The following is a 24,954-nucleotide window of genomic DNA, read 5'->3' as shown; positions in this document are numbered from 1 at the left end:
TTGGATCAGTTGGGAGACAGCCGAGTTTAAGAGGAGTTCGTGTGCTCAATTCCCAAGGACGAGCTCCTTACTAAATTCTTCATCCTTGTTATCTGCATTGGCGCCCAAACAAATTTCTCCCAGAAGGTCATCATCTTGGTTACCTGCTCCTACCCCCACAGAGACTGTCAGAGATGGCTCTCGCCTTCCACCGCGAACTTTGACACAAAAACTCTGTGCCAGGCCTCTGGCTCCCCCCCCCTCCTCTCGAAATGGATCACGCCTCTCACTGCTTACTGTCTGTGTTATTAACGCTGTATGTGCTATGGGGATTTTTTTTGCATGCACACAGACTGTTGTCCTGTTCGTGAGAATAATCTGTGGTCATATTTTTTTGTCTCCTCCCAATGTTATCTCTATGTTTATCCCCCATTCTGCGTAATCGGCGGCGCACTGGTTGCAGCGGCTGCTCTGGGCTCTGGTGCTTTAACACTGGAGTTTGGTGGAACGCTATTCCGTTCAGCTGTGCACTTGTGTAAAGTCTGAATGACAATAAAGTTGACTTTGACTTTGACTTGATTTGTTGTTGGTCATGAAACACACACTGTTCTGTCTCAGGGGAGGATGAGTGGCCGTGCCAGCCCTAAAGACGCTAGCCAGACTCTCATCTTCCTCTGCACAGCCTTCTCCTCCTGAGGCATTGACTACAGTGTTAGCGAGTACGGTGGGTACGGTGGGCACGGTGGGAATGGTGGGTACAGCGGGTACGGTGGGCACATTGCAAGGTTGAGGCAGGATCCTGAGGCAAGAGCATTGTGAACAGCTCAGTTTTATTAGTAGCAGTAAAAGCTACCAAACACAAAACGACACAGAGGCGAGCAAACAAAGACGAGCAACAAACCCAACATCGACACATTAAATACACTCATATGAAAGAGACACAAGTGCAATGCATAACACAAATGAGACAAGACACTTGTGAGCCAAATGACACAAATGAATACACACGCACACAGACACAAACAAACCCGAGGGAGGAGTCAGGGGCAGACTGTGACAGGTGGCATTACTTCACTAGAAAACAGAACAATACAGGCCAGCCTTAAGCGATCAAGAGTTTCACCAAAAAAGCAAGCCAGAGAGAGAGATAGCTTTTTCATCATCAAGCTTGGTCCTCCTTACATGAACTAACACCAGAGAGGAAAGACATCTAACAGAATAACAAAAAGCATGTCAGTCTTGGATGAGAGTACTGCAGAGATGAAGAGGATCTCAGCTTCAGTGTGGGGCAATTTGGAAACACGAGCAGTCCAAATTATGGCAGAGATTCAGCAGGTGAGCCATCGCAGTACAGCATACTGGTACCCAGAGCCGGAGTGGCTAATTGGGAGATTTGCAAGGATTCCCGATGGGCCGGCTGATGTCAATCTCTAGTTTGGGCCGGTTGGGAGGGAAAAATAATTTTAGTCCGGATTTGGGGATGAAACTCCCGGGCTGAAAAAGGGGCTCACTCCGGTCCTGCTGGTACCAGTAGCAGTGTGGTACATTCAAAATGGGCTGTGGGATATTTGGTAGTGCTGTTTCTTTTACATCATTTAGTAAATCATCTCACATGACAAGCAACCATGCAAAACGGATTCAGATCGTTGTGAAGAGATGACAGTGTTGCAAAAAAAAAATCTGGTTGAAATTTAAGTGAAGTTCACTTTGGATTAAAAGCTCAGCTTTTGTCAAGAAAACAAAAGCAATACAGAAAGAAAGTATAAAGTAGACATACTTACTATTACATTAAAATATTCAGTAAATAAACAAGATTTGCATATTAAACTATCTTTTAATTCAAGCGACTGCTGTGTCCACTCATGGGAAGAATTTTAGATGATTTCTGTCATTCATTTAAGATATGTAATCAATTGACAAAATGGAGAAAAAAAAACTGACACAAATACTTGTATTTGTAAATTATTTGTAAATTAATTGAACAAATAATTAGACTCCTTTGCACAGTATTGTTATGATAACTGTGCGCATTGTTTTTAATGTCTGGTCTTTTCACTGGTAGTAGGTCATTTACATTTATGGCATTTAGCAGTCGCTCTCCAGAGCGACTTACAAAAGTGCTACGTAGTTGCTTGGACTCTCCAAGGTAGTATAGATAGTCTTGAACACAAGGTACTCTAAGCTGGAAAAACCACTAGACGAAAGTCATATGATACCTATCAATTATGCCAAGTCATTATTGTCATTGAATATACACATCACCTGAGGAAAAGATAGTAAGCAGTTCCTATAACCCAATTATGCACAATACCTGAGAAAAAGACAGTAAGCAATACCTGTAACTAACACCTGAGGAAAGAGACGATAAAGCACAGTAGACGAAAGTATAATTATGTAAAGTGCACTTGAAAGAGGTGGGTCTTCAGTCGGCGTCTGAAGACAGCAAGTGACTCCGATGTTTGGACACACAAAGGAAGTTCATTCCACCACCTTGGAGCCAGGACAGAGAAAAGTCTGGATGCTTGTCTCCCATGTGTCTAATGGTCTGTGTCTAATGTCTGGTCTTTTCATTGGTCAGTAGGTCTTATGTCTAATGTCTAGTCTTTTCATTGGTAGGTAGGTCTTATGTCTAAAGTCTGGTCTTTTCATTGGTCAGTAGGTCTTATGTCTAATGTCTAGTCTTTTCATTGGTAGATAGGTCTTATGTCTAATGTCTGGTCTTTTCATTGGTCAGTAGGTCTTATTTCTAATGTCTGGTCTTTTCCTTGGTAGGTAGGTCTTATGTCTAATGTCTAGTCTTTTCAGTGGTAGGTAGGTCTTGTGTCTAATGTCTGGTCTTTTCCTTGGTAGGTAGGTCTTATGTCTAATGTCTGGTCTTTTTATTGGTCGGTAGGTCTTATGCCTAATGTCTGGTCTTTTTATTGGTAGGTAGGTCTTATGCCTAATGTCTGGTCTTTTCATTGGTCGGTAGGTCTTATGTCTGGTCTTTTCAGTGGTAGGTAGGTCTTGTGTCTAATGTCTGGTCTTTTCAGTGGTAAATAGGTCTTATGTCTAATGTCTGGTCTTTTCATTGGTCAGTAGGTCTTATGTCTAATGTCTGGTCTTTTCCTTGGCAGGTAGGTCTTATGTCTAATGTCTGGTCTTTTCAGTGGTAGGTAGGTCTTATGTCTGGTCTTTTCAGTGGTGGGTAGGTCTTATGCCTAATGTCTGGTCTTTTCATTGGTCGGTAGGTCTTATGTCCAATGTCTGGTCTTTTCAGTGGTAGGTAGGTCTTGTGTCTAATGTCTGTTCTTTTCCTTGGTAGGTATATCTTATGTATAATGTCTGGTCTTTTCAGTGGTAGGTAGGTCTTGTGTCTAATGTCTGGTCTTTTCCTTGGTAGGTATATCTTATGTCTAATGTCTGGTCTTTTCAGTGGTAGGTAGGTCTTGTGTCTAATGTCTGGTCTTTTCAGTGGTAGATAGGTCTTATGTCTAATGTCTGGTCTTTTTATTGGTTGGTAGCTCTTATGCCTAATGCCTGGTCTTTTCATTGGTCAGTAGGTCTTATGTCTAATGTCTGGTCTTTTCATTGGCAGGTAGGTCTTACGTCTAATGTCTGGTCTTTTCAGTGGTAGGTAGGTCTTGTGTTTAATGTCTGGTCTTTTCAGTGGTAGGTAGGTCTTATGTCTAATGTCTGGTCTTTTCATTGGCAGGTAGGTCTTACGTCTAATGTCTGGTCTTTTCAGTGGTAGGTAGGTCTTGTGTTTAATGTCTGGTCTTTTCATTGGCAGGTAGGTCTTACGTCTAATGTCTGGTCTTTTCAGTGGTAGGTAGGTCTTGTGTTTAATGTCTGGTCTTTTCCTTGGCAGGTAGGTCTTATATCTAATGTCTGGTCTTTTCAGTGGTCGGGAGGTCTTATGTCTAATGTCTGGTCTTTTCAGTGGTCGGTAGGTCTTATGTCTAATGTCTGGTCTTTTCATTGGTAATAGGTCATGTGTCTAATGTCTGGTCTTTTCATTGGTCGGTAGGTCTTATGTCTAATGTCTGGTCTTGGAATCCTAGTGGACAGCTCTGTCTGTCATGAACTGCTGATTTGAACTTTGAGAAAATTGAAATTCTGGGAATGTGTCGCCTCTGTTACTAATGTTAGAAATTCGGCCTTCAGGGGGAATCAATTCTCCCTTTGATGGAGAATCACTAAACTATACTAGGACTATGACTACAAATACAAAACATATATAGTATGAGAAGTCGCAAACAAAAACAAACAATAAGAATTGATATGACTGTACAAAGTAGAACAAGGCCTATCTCTGCAATGTTATGCCAGAAAGGCCCAAGACGTTCGTGTAACCAAGTGTCAGAATTGTTCATGTTTGATACTTGGTCATGCAAAGTTCGGAGGTCACTGAGGATGTTTGAGATGTATCCATTGCTGTCGTCCTAGTGACGTCCACAGTGACTATTTGGACAGGATGCAGAAGATCTTGTCCTCGTCGTGCAGATGTTTCTGAGGAGTTAGGAAATCATCCAGATGTCAATGCGGTGGTTGGAGCAGATGGGATCACCGTCTCTGCTGTGTGGTTCTGTAAAACACACAAAGGCATACGCAGTGATCTGTTCATCATCAAAAGTCTGAAAAGTTTTATTCTACTGTCACATCATGCCGCTCCCCACTGTCTGTCCCTTAGAGAAGGCTGTTATGGCAATGCACAGTGTTGTGATGTCTTCACCTCAAGGGCAACCCCCATGATAATAGTAATCATAGTTCTTCCTTGAGGCTCTGTACATCACCCACCTCCTCTTTTGCTGACCCTCAAGTTTATTTCTGAGGAGCAAACACAACCTTATAATGGGAAACATGAATCCATGTTTTCTTTCCTTCACATTTCATTGCTGAATTAGTAATCAAAAGAACCTGAAATGGGCCATCCCATCTGGGTTCTAGAGATTGTTTGTCATGTCTCCTCACCATTACCCATTGACCTGGAATTATTGTGTGGCCACCTTCAGCAGGTTTGCTCCAAGCACTATGGACCTGGTTCTGAGCTTGGTCCATTCTGATCTGCCTGTACTGCTCTTAAACATGGGCCCATTCCACATGCCACAGCATCTAACTTAGCTGAGTGATAAGCTACTGGACACTGTATACCACCATGTTCCTGAGTCAGGCAGGATGTCATAAAACCACAGTCTTCATGCACAAATACAGTGAAAGGCTTGTTTGGATTACAAAGGCCAAGAGCTGGTGCAGATATCAGGGCTGATTTCAAATTTACAAAAGCAGTGGTTGTGTCGTCTGTGTGTATCATGTTGCCCAGGATTACCTTTAAGTAGATCGTATAGTGGTTGTGAAATCGCAGCATAAGAATCTATCCAGGGTCTGCAGTAGTTGCAGAGGCCTAAGAAAGCTCGCAATTTATGCACTGTGGTTGGTAGCAACATTGCATTGATTGCTGAACTTCTTGCAGGCAAAATTCCCCTAGAACCCTGGGTAACCCACTGTCCCAAACATTGCACACCAGGACAACACAACTGAGCTTTGTCATGACTGGCCTTGTGTCCCTTGTTAGTCAAAAAAAAATCAAGAAGAGCTTTCACATCTATGTAAGCAGGCAGTTTCAGACAAAGTAATGACCTGAGCTCCTGTATCTACAAGAAATAAAAAATCCTGTTCCCTCATTTGAATATCAACAAAAATACTACTAAACTACTACAAAAACTAAAAGACTACAAAAACTACTAATGGCACAAAAATAGAAAGTTCTCAAAAACTCTACTAATGGCAAATTTGTTTTAAGCTGGGGCAGGAGGAGACGTTGACACCTCTGTAAATGCTTGCACTGCCTTGATTAGCATGGACAATTGTTCTGGTGAAATGCCCTGGAAGGAGTTCTCTATTGTATCCCCTTGTGAAAACCCCTCTGAATGTCTGTCTCTTGTCCTTGCATGGCTATTATAACTGGCTGGCCGTTTCTTACGACAGCCCCTTGCAAAATGCCCAGTTTTATGACAATGGTGACACTCATTTTTCTGGCTAGTAAACTTGTGATGGGGAATTGCACCAGAACCACCGTCTTGTAGGACATGTATAGAGGCAGAAACATGGCCTGGCTCTAGATCAGGGGTCGGCAACCTATGGCACGCCGAGGCATAATCACTGGCACGCGACACGCTGGACCAGCATCAGCCAAAAAATTATAAATTTGCGGTAGCGATCGATCGCGATTTAATACTTAATTTGTGTCCATTCCCCCCCCCCGTCTACGACTTAAACTCGCCAACTCCCCACCGGAGGAAAATCTGAGGATTTTCATCTTCTGTGTAGCATGGTAGACCTGGAGGAGGACCAACGGCTGGAGGTCGACACTGGCGCTTAGGTTTACAGTTAGCATGTAACTGTTCAACCTTGGTCAGTGATTGCTGGAGCTTTTTACATGTTCTTTGGGCATTTAGTGCAGATGTTTTATGCTTTTACTCTCGCTAGTTAGTTCTAGGATTTTTCCCTCAGCTTCCTCTAGCTTTTCCTCAAGGTGCCTAAATTTATACCCCAGTATTGTTTTAGAACAAAAAGACATTCCTTCACTGAGTCATGTTTGATACCATAGCCCAAAGCTGTCTTACAATCAGTAACAGACCATTCATTCTCAGTAGGAAAACCTTTGCAAGAAAAGTACTCTGATCTTTTTTGCTCATTAACATGTTTTTTGACTATATTGCTAATTACTATTTCAAATTCAGAGTCAGACCACTGGGGCGTTTCAGTCCCACCCTTAACTAGTGTGCTTTATCTAGAGTTAAGTGGTTTCCAGGAACTATTACCATTTGTCTGATCAGTCAAATAAACCACAAATGAAACAAAAACAGCCACAAATGCTAGGTTTTATCAGTGACAAAAAACAAACATCTCTTGGAAGCAGAGAAGATAACAGCCACAAATGCTAGGTTTTATCAGTGACCAACAAACTTCTTTTGGAAGCAGGAGGTAACAGTTACAGCTTCAGTAACAATGGGTACAAATCCTTTCCAAAGAGGCTAAACTTTACTGACTCTTCTGTCTTATAAACCAGAATTTCTCTTTAGTTCGAAATGACGTTTACTCACCAAGTATGCCATCCGGGTCACGGCACCAAGTTGTTAGAAATTCGGCCTTCAGGAATCAGATTCAGGAGTCAGGAGACTGGACGGTTTCAGTGTTGACAAGATTATTGACACACAGAGCATGTAACATAAGGTTGATCACGACCAGTTCTACTGTAGTCTATGTGGGAGGACCTTATATACATTGTGGAATGTGGGAGGAGGAAGACGAGGAGTTTAAGGAGGGTAAGTGTGGGATGAAGGTGAGGAGGAAGATGAGTTTAAGGAGGGGTCACTGTGGGATCAAGGTGAGGGCACTTGGGCAATCAACACTGGGTTGGGTAGTCGTCACCTTAGGGTTAAGACTTCAAAGGATATACAAACAAAGGACAGAGGTGTTGGGCATGCAAAGGTGGGCAACCATCAACACTTCTCAGGGATTTGATGGTTGCCCCATCAGGGGTTGGTTGTATATAGAGAGACAGCAGATGATAAATAATCTCCACAGAGACAAAGGGGTGAGATCTGAAAGAAGCATCTTTTTTTACAGGGTGTGGAAAAGCCATTTAAGGAAGTACTTGACCTTTCGTGTGGCGACCCCCACAGTCTGGGGTTAAAGCCCCTCACATTTGTTCGACAGGTAAGCTCTGTCCCAAGGGGAACGCATCCAGTCCCAAAAGGCCAAAGGTCACTGTAATTTTGAAACACCTTTGTCACACAGAAGGAACACTGTTTGGTGACCTGTCAGTTAATCATCAAGCCCTTCATGAATGGAAGTGGGAACTTAAACAAACCGAGCAGTTCTTGTGTCCTCTGGGCGTCTTCTTCTCTGACCCGGTTCAGTTGCACATGCAGATTACAGGTTTCCGCTTGGGTTTGGGTTAGTTAGAGACACGTCTAAGTCTACATGGTCCGCGTGTTTATCTCTGCAGGTCAAAATGAGTTTTTAGAAATGGCACTGACCGAGCATTTTAATTTCAGCTGCAGTGTAGCTGTGTGAGATAAGGGTCTTTATTCAGCATCCGCATGCGTGTCATTGTGCCTCGTGGTGTCATTAAGTGCACCCGGGGCTTATGGGGGATCCCTTGGTGGTGATGCAGGTCCTGGCAGCGTGCTTGTACCCTCCTCTCCTGGATGACGACACCTTACCTGCAGACGTGAGAGAAAGAGCCCAGATGTTCCTGGGACACTGTGTTGGAGGAAGCATAGGTGAGGGTTATAAACTCTGGATCTACAGACTTATGTAGTAATTAATCGTGATGCATGCTAATTTAAATAGTTCTGTAACTGCACTGAAAAGTAGAATACAGACCCTTAGCATGTCAGTATTTCACCATACACATTTGAGGCAAATTAGCATTATGCAAAGAAAATCATGTTAAATGATCTGCTCTACCTTAAATTTATTGTCAATGCATTAAAATGCATTATGACTTTTAATGGTGTAGACATGCAATTATTATAATTGACGAACATGGCGCACAGGTTTAAACAGTATGAATGGGGCATTGAATTTTTTGTGGTACATTTGAAGTGTTTTTTATGTATTTTTTATAAATCACTAGGATCATACCCTGAATGTAATGGGATTACAAAAGTCCAGCACTCAGTATCTGAATTCATAAGCAGACGAGATGGTGCTACTGCTGACCCTGACAACATCTACATCACGAAAGGGTCGACCGAGGCCCTCTTGGTGAGACCCGAGACACACTGCATGTCCCACTCCCGTGGTGGGACCAGAGTAGGTGACCCCATTTCTCTTGGCAGATGCTGCTGAGGCTGTTTGCTCCGAGCGCGCACCCCCTGCAGACTGGGGTCCTCACTCCTGTGCCCTCGTACAAGGGCTTTACACGGGTGCTGTCTGTCCAAGGAGCAGCGATGGTACCTTATTACCTGTGTGAGGAGGAGGGCTGGTCCATACAGATCGATGATCTGCGCAAAGCCATCCAGATTGCTAGGAGGCACTGTAATCCAATGGCGTTATATGTTGTTAATCCAGGGAATCCAACAGGTAATTGAGTGGCAGGATTCATTTGGATGGGTTTTCTGTGGTGGTGGTGGGGTGAGGTGGTGGTGTGGGAAACCCCTTGTGTTGGTGTGCAACCTCTATTTATCTAGCACATATAAAGACAAGAGGTCCATACTAAAGTGATGTTCAATAAACTCAAGAACAGTAAAAACACAACAGAACAAACCACATGAGAGACACAGGACCAGCTATACCTACTTCCTGATGACACATCCTACTGGACCCAGTATCTCCATACAAACAATAATGTAACTAAATATAACAATATGAACAGAACGCATTTACATTTTGAAACAGCTCACACTTGGAAAAGAATACCCATCACCAAACATATTTCTGTTATTATTGTCTTAATTTAATTGGTGAAAACTAATCTGGAAAATGTAATGAAATTACTAAAAATGTCAAAACAAACCTATCAATTTGGTTTACTTAATTTACTTAATTATATGCATGGATATTTTCTCTTACCTTGAAATACTCTTAGCTAGTAAAGTTGCTAAGTAAAGATGGTTTTAATATAGTTAATTAAAAAACATCAGCTTGGAAGACGCCGATATAAATTGATAAATAGATTTTTGGAAATGCTTTGTTTTATAAAAGCATCTTGTGCTGTCTCTACAAAACAGAAAGTAAAAGTCCCCACAGTAGGTCTAATCTGGAGCATGACAAGCATGGAGATCCAGAACGTGCATGTGGCTTTAGAATTTTTGTTATTTAACTGGGCCACAGTTAGAAATCACAACATAAGGTTCAAAGGTTTTGTCCCTGTGTCCAGGACATAGAGGAATCAAGATGCTGTTCCCTCTGTCTCTACAGCAAGCCAATTAAGTTAATTCACTCCAAGAGCTTAAGAACTCAAGTCATCTTTCCTGTACCATCACCAGGTCATTTGCAGAGCAAAGACTCCATTAAGGAAGTGATACGCTTCGCCGCAGAAGAAAAGCTCCTCATAATTGCAGATGAGGTGACAACCGCTCACAAAACCCTCACTGCATGCATAGCAAGTCACAAAAATAGCTTTTGTACACCAATACAGGACAGAATACCATATCACAGTAACCTTTTTGGTATCGTAACTGGCAAATCATCAGATGTAAAACTCAAGAAAAACCCCTTGAAACCCTTCTGCTCTTATATCACAATAGCGTGGCAGTATTTTGGAGTAATGAATGAGAGATGTTATCTTTTGGTGTTTTTGTCACGATGCTGTAGGTATACCAGAACTGTGTGTATGGTGAAGGCAGGGAGTTCTTCTCCTATAAGAAGGCCCTGGTGGAGTTGGGCCCCCCTTACTGCAACCTGGTGGAGCTGGCGTCCATCAACTCTGTCTCCAAGGGAGCTATGGGAGAGTGAGTCTCAAAAAATTAAAAATAGAAACTGATTTCTATTTCTTAACTGATGGCTGTACAATGCTTTGTGCAACCATGACATCTGGGGTAAAGGAACTTCTGTAGGATGTTGGTCTGAAGTCCAGCACTCAGGGTTAATTTTTCAGCCTTTGGAGTTAAATTTACACAAGGATCCTGTTTGTCCTACATGGCTAAATCTGTTATATAAGGTAAAAGAATATTAGCATATTCTAGTGCAGGGTTTTTCAAACTATGGGTCGCGACCCTAAAATGGGTCGCGAGGCAAAAAAAAAGGGTCGCTAAAAAATAAATGTTAATATATTTAATAAATTATATTTATAGCGCGCGACTGCGCGAACGGCGGAGGCGTTAATACTTGGCGATCGATCGCGATATAATAGTTAAACTCCGTCAACAACTTACGTTCGCCGCCCCCCCCCCCAGTCAACAACTTACTTTCGCCTTTCGCCACCCCCCCCCCTCGGGGGAAACAACATGCGTTCGCCACCCCCGTCAACATCTTACGCTCGCGACCAAGTATACTGTATATATATTTCTTAGTAGGCTGGGTCGCGGGAAAGATCAGGGACAAAATATGGGTCGTTAGAAAAAAAGTTTGAAAAACACTGTTCTAGTGTACTCGTGGAAGACACTTCAGGAGACAGAAGCACCTCTCCACCTCTGTCTCTCTGGTCAGTGGTAGATGCAAAATTTAAAACCAATATCATTTTCACATTTCAGACTGTAGAATGACACCAATAATGTTGATTTAAAGGTTTACCTCAGACTTTGTGAATGGAGATATGCAATAAAATCGTGCTAATATCCGCGGTCCGCAACACTCATCCGGCCAGGTGTGGTCTACGCTGCGGCTACATGGAGCTGGTCAACCTGGACTCTTCCATGGACCAGAACAAGATCTTCTCCATAACCCCGTTTGCGCCCGTACTGGGACAAATCGCCCTGGATGTGATGGTTGACCCTCCACAGCCCAGACAGCCCTCATACCCTCTCTACACACAGGTGAGATTAGAGGGATTTGTCCCTTAATCCTGAACATTCTCACTGGATCAAATTTACTAAACTTGGATCTTGCTTCCTTAAAGCTATCTGTATTAAGTGTATGAAAAACTTTTGTTTTTATCATCTTTAAAATGATCAAACTGTGTTTTCAGGAAGTTCAGTCAATTAAGAGGGCGACTATGAACAATGTGCAGAAGACACTGGAGGTTTTCAACAGCTTGACTGGCATCACTTTGCAGCCAATCGGGGGAGGGTTGTTTGCTTTTCCCCGCCTCCATATGTCCCAGGCTGCAATAGACCATGCCCAGGTCAGTGCATCGCTTACCTGCATATGGTAACGTGCTGGATTATGCTAATCGCCCCTCCACGTTTTCCTCGTTATATGTAGATGAAATTCTCTGTCATCTGATTTACAATACGTACGAAGGCCGAGCTGGACCCCCTCCCATAAACCCCAGAACCCCATACTGCACCACCATTTTGGATCATGATATGGATGGAACCACCACCCGTCCAGACGCAAAGTAGATTAAGACTCTTCTCTGTCGTGGCACCCAGAGTGTAGAAAAAAACCTCATGTCTGATGGAAGACTGAGCCTCACACTGAGCCACCGAGCACTTAAATATCCACTTTAAAACTTTAAACCCATCTACGCTACAAAATATGTATTTGTCAGAGAAAGCAGTTCTGTAAAGCGCTCTGAGATCTGGCGTGAACTGACGGCAGGATGTCTACCTGTAGGAGAGGGACCTACACCCAGACGTGATGTACTGTTCACGTCTGCTTGAGGAGGAAGGTCTGCTTATACTTCCAGGGAGCAAACTGGGAATGAAGAAAGGAGCCCATTATATCAGGTAATGTAAACACCACCCCTCTGGACGGACGGACGGACACACACACACACACACACACACACACACACACACACACACACACACACACACACACACACACACACATTATGGAGCTACACTCGTGCTTCACAGGTGTGCGTCATGTCCTTGGTACAGTTGAATGCCCATCTCACCACTGGGTTCCTATTTCGACGTCCTGATCACAGGCACGTGCAGGACTCTCCTGAGCAGTTTCAGGACTCATGTAGAGTATGTGGAGAGCCTCAAGGCAGATCGCTGATATGCTGCATTAGCAAGTTAAATTAATATCTGAGGAGTGTTATTAATAGCCATAACCACAGCTTTGTCTATATAGCACATATCTATCTATCAATCCATTCATCTATCTATCTATCCATCCATCCAGCTACCTATCCACCTATCTATCTATCTACCTATCCATCTTACTATTCATACATCCATCCATCCATCTCTTTTCCTCCATCCCCGTGTGTTCAGGGTCTCTCTGGGGGCTCATGAGGACATGATGACGGAGGCCCTGCGGAGGCTGGAGCGGTTCCACCTACGCTTCCTCCACGAGTTTCCCTGCTCCGCCCTCGCTGGAGGACACGCCCACAGACCCGCCCCTGCCACGCCCACGGACCTGCCCCCGCCTCCTCTGTGTGAGGCTCTTTAGCGGGTCCCCGTTCCAGGGGAGGGGTGTGTGCACACGGGGGTCATCACCTCATTGTCTGGGCTCTCGGCAATGACATCAAAACAAACGTTACACTATAAATTTCATTATTCATTATTATTCTGTCTGTATCATCATCATCATCATCATCATCATCATCATCAATTATAATGGCGACAAAATAAATAAATAAATATATCTACTTTTTTCATGGCAACATTGACAGGATGAACAGTATTAACATTTGATGCTAATACATTAAACTGCTTTTAAATGACTAATTGTATTACACCCTCTTGTTATTTTACATACTGTCCAAAGTCCTCTCCCTGGAGGCTTTCCTCACGGGCCCCCTGCTGGTGAGGGGACAAACTTCGAGCTATTTGCTCATCCTCATATAAGGAGGAAGGGTTGAACAGACAGTACAGCCGCATTACTGTTGCCTTCCGCTGTCTCCCATCAGTCTGCATCACTCTTGCCTGTCTCAGTAAGACAGGGACAAGTCCCCCATCAGTCTGCATCACTCTTGCCTGTCTCAGTAAGACAGGGACAAGTCCCCCATCAGTCTGCATCACTCTTGCCTGTCTCAGTAAGACAGGGACAAGTCCCCCATCAGTCTGCATCACTCTTGTCTGTCTCAGTATGACAGGGACAAGTCCCCCATCAGTCTGCATCACTCTGGTCTTCACCCGTAGAGTCTGGCCCTGCGCTGTTCAGCAGCTCCACCAGTAAAGAGATCAGCTGGCTGTCTTGAGCGGTACCGTCTTCACAAACCGAGCCGTAGGTCAAAGGTTGGAGGTTACGGTGGATCATGGCCTGAAGGGATGAACGAAGCTCCCACAGCAGCTCCCAGTCCGGAGCAGACAGCTCCCATCGCACAAGAGAGCGGTCTGGCAAGGCCACCTCCACCCAGTCTCCATAAACTGGGAGGGAGGAAGGGAGAGAGAGAGAGAGAGAGAGAGAGAGAGAGAGAGAGAGAGAGAGAGAGAGAGAGAGAGAGAGAGAGAGGAGGGGAGCAAATTCTCAGTGTGGTTGTAGAATGTGATCAACTGCATTGTGAGTCAGAGAATAGGGTTAGGGTTAATGAAACCATTAGTGCTACAGAATATTCTGGAAAGTGTGATGGTTCATCAAAAGGGCCCATCTTCAGTTCTGAAGCAGCAATCAGATCGGGTATCTCCTCTGACTGGGGGTGTGTCTGAGCTGTGGGAGGTGGGGCTGTGGGTGTGTCTGAGCTGTGAGGGGCGGTGTTACCTCTCTCAACCAGGTCGCAATCTGTGAGCAGTAGGAGGGCCAGCGGGTGCACCGTGGACGAGTCTCTGACGAAGACATTCCCGTTTGATTTGAGCGCTGAGAAGAACGTGAGCCAACGGCTGGGAAGCTGCCGTTCACCCCTGAGAGCACACACACACACACACACACACACACACACACACACACACACACACACACACACACACGTAGACATGATGTAAAAGACATCTGTGAATAAGAATGGCAGAGAGCTAGAGGGGGAGCGTGTCCTGGTCGGCAGGTCACCTGTTGACTGTGGAGCGGTGGAGTAAGACAGGTCCGCTATGGGTGCGGTAGGACTGGTTATCAGGACGAAACCTCCCCCCTTTGGTCACGGTGCCTCGTTTCACCTGAACATAATCACAAGGTGGCTGATGTCATTCAAACACATTCAAACAGTTCAGTAGACTTGGTCATTTAGTACATTAGATATGTCACCCACACCCACACACACACACACACACACACACACTCTATAAATGCGAACTCCAAGGATAAGGTCTCATTACTGAAGGTACCACTGATTGACTCATGGTTGTGTGCGAACATCTCGTACCTGTATGAGGTTTGGGTAGAAGCCCGCGAGCAGAACGGCTTTAAGAAGCTGCTCCTCACGACTGAACTGATTGATCTGGGTCAAGGGGCGGAGACAGTCGGTAGAGCGAGACACAAGCCCCGCCTCCACCAGATTCTCACTGAACTGCTGAGTGAGGCCTGCACGACAAACAGGGCAAACAGCAGTTAAACGCTTCACACAGGGTTGCACGCATTGATTCATTCATAAGGAATACCACAGCACAGTAAACACTCTAACACTCTTCAAGCTGGAGTGAACAGGTGATGACTCACCAGAGATAAACCGCAGGCTGGCTCCTGACAGACTGTGGGCCTCCAGATATTCCTGCCGACTCTGCCTGTCCGACATCTCACGCCAGCCCTGTACCACCCTGCTGAAGGCCACGAAATCACTGCAGCTTGAGCCACTTAGACACTCCTTAGCCTGAGAGAGAGAGAGAGACACACACACACACACACACACACACACACACACACACACACACACACACACACACACACAGAGGGAGGGTGAGAGAGAGACAAAGGGTGAGAGAGAAAATATTATTTTCTTAACATTGCAAAGATTCGTCCATGATGTTGTATAGTAATTCTACTTTGGTAATAATGTAACCAAACATGGTCATGAATACTGATCTGAAAACCGAATAAACAGAGAATGTAACAATGCTATAAAAACACAACTCTATCATTACTGTGGTCTGCTCAGACGCGAGAACAACATAATGGCTAAGAGAAAGATCGGTGGGCGTGGAGTCAGACCTTGGCCACGAGGGCACGGTTCTGCAGGCTGTTGTGGAACGGGTCTCGGGTCAGACAGGCAGCCACAGAGAGCACGGGCAGGACACAGCGGAACAGGGCAGACAGGACCAGGGCCTTCGCCAGCCGCGGGTCGCAGGACACGCACGCCACACGCTCGCCCAGCGGGGTCAGGTGCTCGGACCTGTCCAGCACTCCTGCAGAGGGAAGGAGGTCACAGGGCAAAGGTCAGGGCCACAGATGGAGCTGAGCCAATAATACCAACAAGTCCCCCATCTCTGATCAGAACACAGAGCTTGTCTCCGAGCCCTGGGTGCCTCACCGATGTCCTGCAGGGTCCTGACTGCGTCCCTCACAGCTCCTGCGTCTGGAGGGTCCAGCACCTGGGACAGGAAGTCCTCAGCCTGGGGGAGAACGCGGCACACAGACACATCACCTGGTGAAAGGGGCACTGGGTCTCAACACACATTTATCTAAAGCCTAAATGCTCTGTACACCACAGAAAAAAGCATCAGATATCTAAAATAGCATAAAATTAGCACTGAACTTACTCTGTGACTATAACATTCTCTCCGTAAACCCAATGCACACAGACGTTGTGCATGTTACATGTTTATATTTTTACTATGTTAACTGATGTTAATATTTGAGGACTCCTACGTCCATCTGTGGTGGTACAGCCCACTCCACATACCTTACTGTGTGGACTGTGGATTTTGGCCTGAACCACCAGGCTCTCCAGGGGGGTGCGCAGAATCTCAGGGACAGGAAATGTAGTCATGGCCTGCAACCGTTGCTGGGGAAACAGGTGGTAGGCATGTCCAGGTTGGCATCTGCCTGCCCTGCCTCTGCGCTGAGTGACGTTGGAGCGTGAAATCCAGACTGTGTCCAGACAGGAGACCTGATCAGAGGACAGTTCAGACATCCATGTAAATACAGGACAGCATGATGCAATGACATGAAGGCATTAGGGGTGTGACGAGATCTCGTGTCTCGAGATCTCGCGACACGTAACTTCGTGAGATTTGTGATCCAGCAAGCAGCCAGAATAACGTCGGAAAATACAGGTATTACTATTGAAGATGCCCCCTTCACTTTCACATCGTTTGTTTGGCAGTATTTTGCGTACCCGGCGGAAATGATAAATGGCAAGAGAATGATTGATAAGACGCAGGCCATATGCAAACATTGTATGAAAATAATGCCGTACACCGCGACCAATATGAGCACAATGCAGAGACATTTACAGCACCACCACAGCTCAGTACTCAAATCAGCATATCTCACTGTCTGACAAACAGATGGGGAAAACCGTCATGAAACAGCTCTGTGATGGCCTGGCAAGGATCGACCAAAGCCAACTCCCTGGGAAGTATAAGGTCTGGTGTTATCAATTAACTCTCTACCGGAGGGTAATGTGGCCCCTAAAAATGAGCGAGATCCCCTCATCAACCGTGAGCAAGATGGATGGGAAAGCCAACCCATTCATCCGAAAGTGATTGGGGCTGCCACGGTGCCTATCTGAAGCTGGCCTCTTTGGAAGAAACATATTACAGCTACCACTGATGTCACTACAGCTGGGCTACATGCAAGAGAAGGCCAGGTTGGTCCTCGAGCTTAGGGAGTCCACAGACATGTCAGTATGGAACGCTAACATAGGGGTGCCAACTGGCCGCAAGTGGAATGCCCGGACAAAGGATGACCAAGCTTTCAGTCGCCTGCAACATCAGGAGATCGTCGGCAGAGTCCAGGTGGGAAGAACTGGCCTGGGTTGGGGAGTTGAACCACACTTCTGGTCCAAGGCCAACCCCAAGGAAAGGAAAGAAATGGTGGTGGTGGAGGTGACCAGGATGGAGGAAGACCACTACAAGATCAAAGCTGTATCACAGAGTCAGTAAGGAGGCTGGACAACCTGGGAGGGAGTTACAAACAGGAGTATCAGTTGGTCAGATGGGTGGAAGATCCCACAGGCAAGACTTAGCTTCCTTATCCGCTCAACATATGACACACTTCCCTGCCCTCGGAACCTCCACCAGTGGTTCAGGAGTGAGGAATGTTGTGCACTCTGGAGTGCTCCCAACGCAAGCCTCCAGCACATCCTGTCAGGCTGTAAGATCGCGCTCTCACAGGGCCGCTATAAATGGCGCCATGACCAAGTCCTGAGAAAGTTAGCCGAAGTGCTGGAGGAGCGGAGATAGGGAAGTAATGCACCATCAGCTGCAGAGGACCGCCTCACCTTTGTTGCGGAAGGAGGGGTCAGGAGAAGCATTAGGCCAAAAGAAGCATTAAGACCCTTCTCCCCTGACCAAGAGTGGAGAATGAGGGTCGATCTCGACAGGAAGCTTCAGTTCCCCATGGAAATCACCGCCACATCTCTCTGGCCAGACATAGTTGCAAGGTCAACCAAGGCAAGAGCGGTGATCCTCGTCGAGCTCACGGTGCCCATGGAGGAGGGGATTGAGGCCGCCTTCGAAAGCAAGAGGGTGATACTCGGAGCTGGCTGCTGAGTGCCGGGAGGCTGGCTGGAAGACCACCACCTACCCAGTGGAGGTCAGATGCCGTGGCTTCATGGGTGTCAATCACACGCCTCCTGAGGGAGGTAGGGCTCACCAGAGGAAGGCTCAGGAAGGCAACAAAGGCCCTGGCAGAGGAGGCTGAAAAAGGGAGCTTTTGGCTTTGGCTCAGGAGGAAGGACAAAGCTTGGGGGAAGAACACCTAACCCCAGACAACAGCCGTACGGAAAACATCGATCAGCTGCAGGGGGTGACAAGGAGACGTCCCCGTCACTGCTCCGCCACCAGGAGACGTACCAGAATTAAAAGAGCGAAATGTTGGGGAATGGTGGTTTCTGGCTGATAACCCTGCAGCTGACCAATGGGCACCGGTGGAGGTGCGACAGGCAGCAATGCCCAGCAGGTTGGAACAGCTACCTGTATAATCCTGATTGGCAGTGCCATAGAATAGGGGCAGGGCTGAGACACACGATGGTCTTGTGCAGCAGGGCTGAGACGCACAATGGTCTCACCTTGGTCCTGGGGTCGTAGCTCTGCTCCTTCTGAGAGCCCACGTCCACAACGTGCACAATGTCATCGATGGTGATTGACGTCTCCGCGATGTTGGTGGCCAGGACAATCTTGCGCTGGCCTTCCGGGGGACGCTGGAACACAGCCTGCTGGTCTGCTACAGACATGCTAGAGTGTACTAAGAGAGAGCAGAGAGAGAGAGGGGGGGCTGCTTTACTTTAATATATGCTGTGGTGGAGTTATAAAGGTACTTAAGCACTTTCATTCTTGAGCAATGAATGAAACCCTTTGAGGACATTCGAGTGTTACAGCGGTTCAAACAAAATGGTGGTAGAAGTAAATATATTGAGAAAGTACGTCCATGTCTGAGATGTTCTTACGTGGTAGGATGACCTGTGAGCCCGATCTGAAGGCCCGCTTCTCCTCCAGCCTCTGTTGTACAACCTTTATATCCTGCCAGCCAGGCAGAAAACACAGTACTGCACCTGCAGGGGGTGCCAAGGAGAGAACACACATGGGTGAAGGTGATGGAGAAGAAGAGCACATTTCTACCAGCAGGAGTTGGTTTCACAGGGGAATGACTCGATGTGGAGGGACAGAGACACAGTGAGAGCGAGTGAGACGGGGTGAGAAAGAAAGAATGAGCTAACAAAGAGAGTGAAAGAGTGTGAGAGTGAGAGTAAGTGTGTGACCCTAGATGGTCACACATACCTGGCTCTCCTTGCGTGTGAATGTGGTCAATCACGTCAGCTACTAACTCAGGGTCAGGACTCGCATCCTCTTGATCCTATTTGAAACAAAAAAGAAAGAAAAAACTGATCATTAAAACACCACCACGACAATCACACTCACACACACACACACACACACCCCTCCCTCACCTGCTCGTCTCCCCTGGGCCCCGGGGCCCGGCCCATCTCCCTCAGCACCTCCTCCAGGTAGCGCTCCCGTACGGGGTGCATGGTCCCGGGCACACGCAGCACGGGGCAGTCGGAGAAGTATCGGGCCAGGCGCTGCGTGTCTCCCGTGGCGCTCATGAGCACCAGGCGGAGGTGGGGGTTGCGGTGGAGGGCCAGGCGTAGCAGCGCCAGCAGCAGGTCCGTGTTGACGTCCCGCTCGTGCACCTCGTCCACCAGCACGTGACTCACGCCCCGCAACGTCCCGTCGCTCTGCAGCTTCCGGAGGAGCACGCCCACCGTGAGGAAGAGGAGCGCCCCGCCGCTGCGCTCCGGGGGCCGCGACTCCAGACGCACCTAGGGCGGGAGAGGGGCCACACGGTCACCGCAGCCCCATTGACCAACGGCTTACAGCAAATAAACAGTCTACATGTGTCTGCCACAGGTTCAACACCAGGGGTGTCCATGTCTGGTACTGGTGATCTACTACCCTGCAGGGTTTTGGTTTTGACGCTAGCAGAACACGTGGGGCTCTTGAGTTGAGATGCTCCCAAAGAACCTGGTCCAGTGTGTTAGGTTACGTTAGGGTTGGGACCGGACTCGGCAGGGCAGTAGATCACCCGTGACCGGACTTGGACGTGATGTGAAGCTGAGGTCACGTGCGGCGAGGTCACGTGATGGACCACAAACTATGAAGAACAGAACCAGCAACATGCACTCATGGCTACTGCTTGTTCTGTCAAAGTGGGAGAAGTGTGCGGGTGTGGTACCTGGTACCCAACACAGTGGCGGAGGGTGGGGCCCATCTCCTGGGCCACACGGTGAGCCACCGACACAGCGCTGATTCGTCGCGGCTGTGTGACCAGGATGTTGCAGTGGGCCCCCTCGCCAGCCCTCACGCGCCCCTCCAGGAGGAAACGTGGGATACGCGTGGTCTTCCCACAGCCTGTCTCCCCGGAAACCACCACCACCCGAGAGGCCTCCACAGCCGCCAGCAGCTCTTCCCGGTGAGAGTCTACGGGAAGCTCCACCCCCTGTGCTGGCCCCGCCCTATTCCACTGCCTTAGGAGGCTGTCGCTCAGAAGCTTGGCATCCTGTGGGCTCAGGCGTCGGTACGGTCTGCCGGTGATGGCATCAGGGACACGATCTTCCACATCGTCTTCATCTTCCTCGAGTGAGGAAGACTGCCTCAGCTCCGCTCGCTCTTCCTCTTTGTCCCACAATTTCTGCATCTCCACATCCAGTGGATACTGATCAGAGCGAGAAATACAGAAGTGACGTTATCATCCCTGCTAAAGCTCAGGTGAGATCAGGAAATGGCACAACAACTTCCAAACACCAACACCGGATGTAGATGCAATGTGGAGGATTCTGACTGCAGCCCAGCTCTATATTCTGTAGATCTCTGAACCAGTGGCCCACAGAGCTCACAGGTGAGTCTCTTCAATTTGTGGAACCTTTAGGAACCAGACCCGAGTGAGGTACTCTCCTGAATCAGACCCGAGTGAGATACTCTCCTGAACCAGACCCGAGTGAGATACTCCCCTGAACCAGACCCGAGTGAGATACTCTCCTGAACCAGACCCGAGTGAGTTACTCTCCTGAACCAGACCCGAGTGAGATACTCTCCTGAACCAGACCCGAGTGAGATACTCTCCTGAACCAGACCCGAGTGCGATACTCCCCTGAACCAGACCCGAGTGCGATACTCCCCTGAACCAGACCCGAGTGCGATACTCCCCTGAACCAGACCCGAGTGCGATACTCCCCTAAACCAGACCCGAGTGCGATACCCACCTGAACCAGACCCGAGTGCGATACTCCCCTAAACCAGACCCGAGTGCGATACTCCCCTAAACCAGACCTGAGTGAGGTACTCCCCTAAACCAGACCTGAGTGAGGTACTCCCCTAAACCAGACCTGAGTGAGGTACTCCCCTAAACCAGACCCGAGTGCGATACTCCCCTAAACCAGACCTGAGTGAGGTACTCCCCTAAACCAGACCTGAGTGAGGTACTCCCCTAAACCAGACCTGAGTGAGGTACTCCCCTAAACCAGACCTGAGTGAGGTACTCCCCTAAACCAGACGTGAGTGAGGTACTCCCCTAAACCAGACCCGAGTGAGGTACTCCCCTAAACCAGACCCGAGTGCGATACTCCCCTGAACCAGACCCGAGTGCGATACTCCCCTGAACCAGACCCGAGTGCGATACTCCCCTGAACCAGACCCGAGTGCGATACTCCCCTAAACCAGACCTGAGTGAGGTACTCCCCTAAACCAGACCTGAGTGAGGTACTCCCCTAAACCAGACCTGAGTGAGGTACTCCCCTAAACCAGACCTGAGTGAGGTACTCCCCTAAACCAGACCTGAGTGAGGTACTCCCCTAAACCAGACCTGAGTGAGGTACTCCCCTAAACCAGACCTGAGTGAGGTACTCCCCTAAACCAGACCTGAGTGAGGTACTCCCCTAAACCAGACCTGAGTGAGGTACTCCCCTAAACCAGACCTGAGTGAGGTACTCCCCTGAACCAGACCTGAGTGAGGTACTCCTGAACCAGACCTGAGTGAGGTACTCCTGAACCAGACCTGAGTGAGGTACTCCTGAACCAGACCTGAGTGAGGTACTCCTGAACCAGACCTGAGTGAGGTACTCCTGAATTGCTTGCTTCAGGTGTTCTGGGATCTCCAGACGACACGGTCTCCTCTGGCGCCGGCCCGCCTCCCGCACCTCCTCCTGGTGGTACCTGGCGTGGGTCAGAGGGTTGTTCTGCTCATCCAGCAGGTTCAGCTCCTGAGGGCAGAATAGTAGAGAGAACTGTAGTCCTGATAGCTGCTGCCATGACCTCTGCTACCATCTCTGGATCTGCTGTTGCAACGTGCAACGTCTGACAGGGTTCCAGTAACTATGGAAACAGCCAACCTTCAGCCGCAGGCAGGCGAGCGCGGCGGCGTGAGTCTCCGCCTCCAGCCTGCGTCGTCCGCACGCCTGGAAGCTCATTGGCTGAGGCCAGCGTAGCGTGAGCTCACACTGCTTCACCTTCCCCCCAGACGTCCTGTAGTGCAGCACCTCCTGGGGACACGACGGGGACGAGATGGACACAAAGGGAGCGGGACACGTGAGGTGGGGGGGGGGGGGGGGGGGGGGGGGTAAATGGACGATATGGGGAGAAGGTGACAGGGTGTGACCCGCAGTGATCAGGACAGACGGCTGAACGTACTCGGATTCTGCCAGATGTCGTGGCCACTTGGATAACCTTCGCCAGAAGAGCCTTGGGCTTGGAGAAGATGGCCAGGGCCTCCGAGACCTTTGGATCTCTGTCCACCTCTCTAGAAGACACACATACACGTAAGCAGTACGTGAGTGTCACCACTACAGTAAAACGTTTAGCATCCTAATAACCTCTAAATGCCAGTGTTGTTCTCGAAAAAGTATCAAGAAAGTATCACTGAATGGCATGAATCTCTCTATAACTATTTTGCACTCTTGAGGACATGTGAGGTCATGTATTCCAGGACCATGGAGCTCCGTGAGCTGTGGAGGTGAAAGGCTCCTACCCTGAGCTCCCTGCAGCCCCTCTCCTCCTGCCGGCCGTGGGGTGGTGCGGCTCCGGCCCGCCGGGCCCGTCCACGCCCTCGTCTGCATCCTCCCACATGGACGTCTGCCATCCGGGACGCCGGGACAGCTTCCGCCGTGGCAGCTGGTTCTGTGGACCCAGGACCCCCAGGTCCTGCTCACAAGGAGCACAGACACCCATGCATCAGCTCAGTACGCAGCCCAGAATAGCAGTCAGTGTTCAATCCTTCCACAGTGTGTTCCAGTTACATCAGGAAGAGCTGACTTATAAAGACAGCATAGATTTTGAACAAAATCGTTGGCCAGAACAGAGAAGGGGCGGGACCACAACGTACCTTCAGCCTACGGCAGGCGGCGGCTGCAGCTTGTCGCTCCGCCTCCACCTTCCGAGAGCCAAACCCCTCCGCTTCAATCCTCTGAGGCCACAGAAGTGTGACTGTCGCCCTCTGAGATGGGAACCACCACTAAATAAGCAACATCTCATATTCTTGTTGCTCTGCTAGAGCAACAAGCAATTTCAAGACACATACACCATATAATGCATATATACAGTAGTATATGCAACAATTACAATACCACAATCCAGTGGACTGATGTCTGTTGTGACCCTGCTGTTAATATCTGATAACTTGTTGAATTTCCCCATGAGATTAATAATGTATGTATCTATCTTAATGATTATTTCACTATACTACTAAATATCACCAGACTAGGTGAGTCTGTTCTGCTTTATCTTGTTGACTTACCTTTTAAATCTTTATTTATTTATTCTTTATAAGTTTGTATTTATGTATGAGTGGGGTGGGGGTATATGTTATGCCCTGTACTGACTAACGGGCATTTATCACACGGAATAGGGAGCAGTGCATGACATACACCAGACCTTAACTTCCCCGTCTGTGCAGTGGTACCGGATGTACTGGGAGACATCAGACTGGCCCAGCGACCTGGACACAGTCGAGTGCAGAAGGCTCTTCGCGTGGGGGAACTCCATGAGAACATCAGACCGATCTAAAAAGGGTATAAGCAGGTGCAGCGTGAACACCGTGACTGGTCAGAGAACCACGCAGGTGTGACCCACTGGACCTGCAGTGACCGGCATCACCACTGGCACTAAACGTTACCTTGAACCGTTTCAGAGGACGACTCCCCTCGGTTATGATCCGTCCCCGCTCGTGTCCTGTATCGGCCGACCCAGGTCCAGTCGGACCCGGTTCTGTGTCTCGCTAGTGATGTTTTATTCCCAAGGTTGAACAGAGCCCTGAGACGCATGATGCCGCTACAGTGCGTCGCCATATTTACACGCATGCGCACTGCTTCGTTGCTTCTTTGGTACCGTCACGGAGCTAAAGACTGAGACGCTGCCATCTAGCGGCGGAACTGAAGGGCAACACACACCCAAGTACATATATTTTCAAAGTACCTGTTGAATACACCCTACCTACGTTATACATATTAATTCATGTTACTATAAATAGGTCTTTATATAGGTGTTTGAGAAGAAAATTTTATTAACATATGCAATTTTATCTAAACAATTGGTAACTTTGTTCAAGGAAGATAAAACAAAACATTAAAAAGTGATTTTCTTGTGTCTAAACAATTATGACCAATATGGCGTGTACAGAATCCTCACCGTTTAAATATTTTTATTTTCAAACTAAAATTAAACACAAATATAAATCATCCCTCTGAAACGATATGCTGTTCCTCAAGCTTTAAAATAAGTGCGCAGTGTTAAAACGTGGCGTATAGATTATTTAATTTCAGATATGACTCTGCGATTATTTTTAGCCACCGTTGGGAACGCTGCACTGGGTGCGAGTGATGTTAACACCATCTGGGTGCGCCGGTGG

The 24,954-nt window shown here is 47.7% G+C and overlaps 2 protein-coding genes across 5 annotated transcripts; one reads left to right on the top strand and one right to left on the bottom strand.

The window, feature by feature from the left end:
• The first annotated feature begins 1,061 nt into the window (after positions 1-1,061).
• Positions 1,062-13,007, top strand: LOC143475145 (alanine aminotransferase 2-like). 3 transcript variants are annotated; one of them, XM_076972891.1, is made up of 11 exons: positions 1,062-1,314; positions 7,591-7,680; positions 8,141-8,249; positions 8,606-8,736; positions 8,811-9,054; positions 9,960-10,039; positions 10,288-10,424; positions 11,279-11,447; positions 11,600-11,755; positions 12,190-12,302; positions 12,801-13,007. In XM_076972891.1, exons 1-11 carry the CDS (start codon positions 1,210-1,212, stop codon positions 12,976-12,978), a joined length of 1,512 nt encoding a protein of 503 aa, XP_076829006.1. In that variant the 5' UTR covers positions 1,062-1,209; the 3' UTR covers positions 12,979-13,007. The 3 variants fall into 3 exon arrangements, with proteins under 3 accessions (XP_076829006.1, XP_076829007.1, XP_076829008.1); XM_076972893.1 differs by lacking the exon at positions 1,062-1,314 and adding an exon at positions 2,476-2,522; XM_076972892.1 differs by lacking the exon at positions 7,591-7,680 and having other exon boundaries at positions 1,063-1,314.
• A 135-nt stretch (positions 13,008-13,142) lies between these two features.
• On the bottom strand, positions 13,143-24,478 carry dhx30 (DEAH (Asp-Glu-Ala-His) box helicase 30). Of its 2 annotated transcripts, none has more exons than XM_076972890.1 (20): positions 24,223-24,478; positions 23,982-24,109; positions 23,434-23,544; positions 23,080-23,252; positions 22,779-22,851; positions 22,445-22,594; positions 22,163-22,315; positions 20,293-20,772; positions 19,508-19,879; positions 19,338-19,413; positions 19,007-19,111; positions 18,629-18,804; positions 16,298-16,504; positions 15,926-16,007; positions 15,607-15,800; positions 15,118-15,268; positions 14,825-14,982; positions 14,515-14,618; positions 14,230-14,369; positions 13,143-13,898 (listed from the first exon to the last, which is right to left on the bottom strand). In XM_076972890.1, the coding sequence occupies exons 1-20, from the start codon at positions 24,404-24,406 to the stop codon at positions 13,639-13,641; spliced, it is 3,477 nt and encodes a 1,158-aa protein (XP_076829005.1). In that variant the 5' UTR covers positions 24,407-24,478; the 3' UTR covers positions 13,143-13,638. The 2 variants fall into 2 exon arrangements, with proteins under 2 accessions (XP_076829005.1, XP_076829004.1); XM_076972889.1 differs by having other exon boundaries at positions 13,144-13,898; positions 22,743-22,851.
• Positions 24,479-24,954: the final 476 nt, after the last annotated feature.

The sequence above is a fragment of the Brachyhypopomus gauderio genome, chromosome 14, assembly GCF_052324685.1.
Source record: "Brachyhypopomus gauderio isolate BG-103 chromosome 14, BGAUD_0.2, whole genome shotgun sequence".
Lineage (NCBI taxonomy): Eukaryota > Metazoa > Chordata > Actinopteri > Gymnotiformes > Hypopomidae > Brachyhypopomus > Brachyhypopomus gauderio.
The sequence above is the reverse complement of the archived record's forward strand: the minus strand, read 5'-3'. Positions and strand labels throughout refer to the sequence as shown.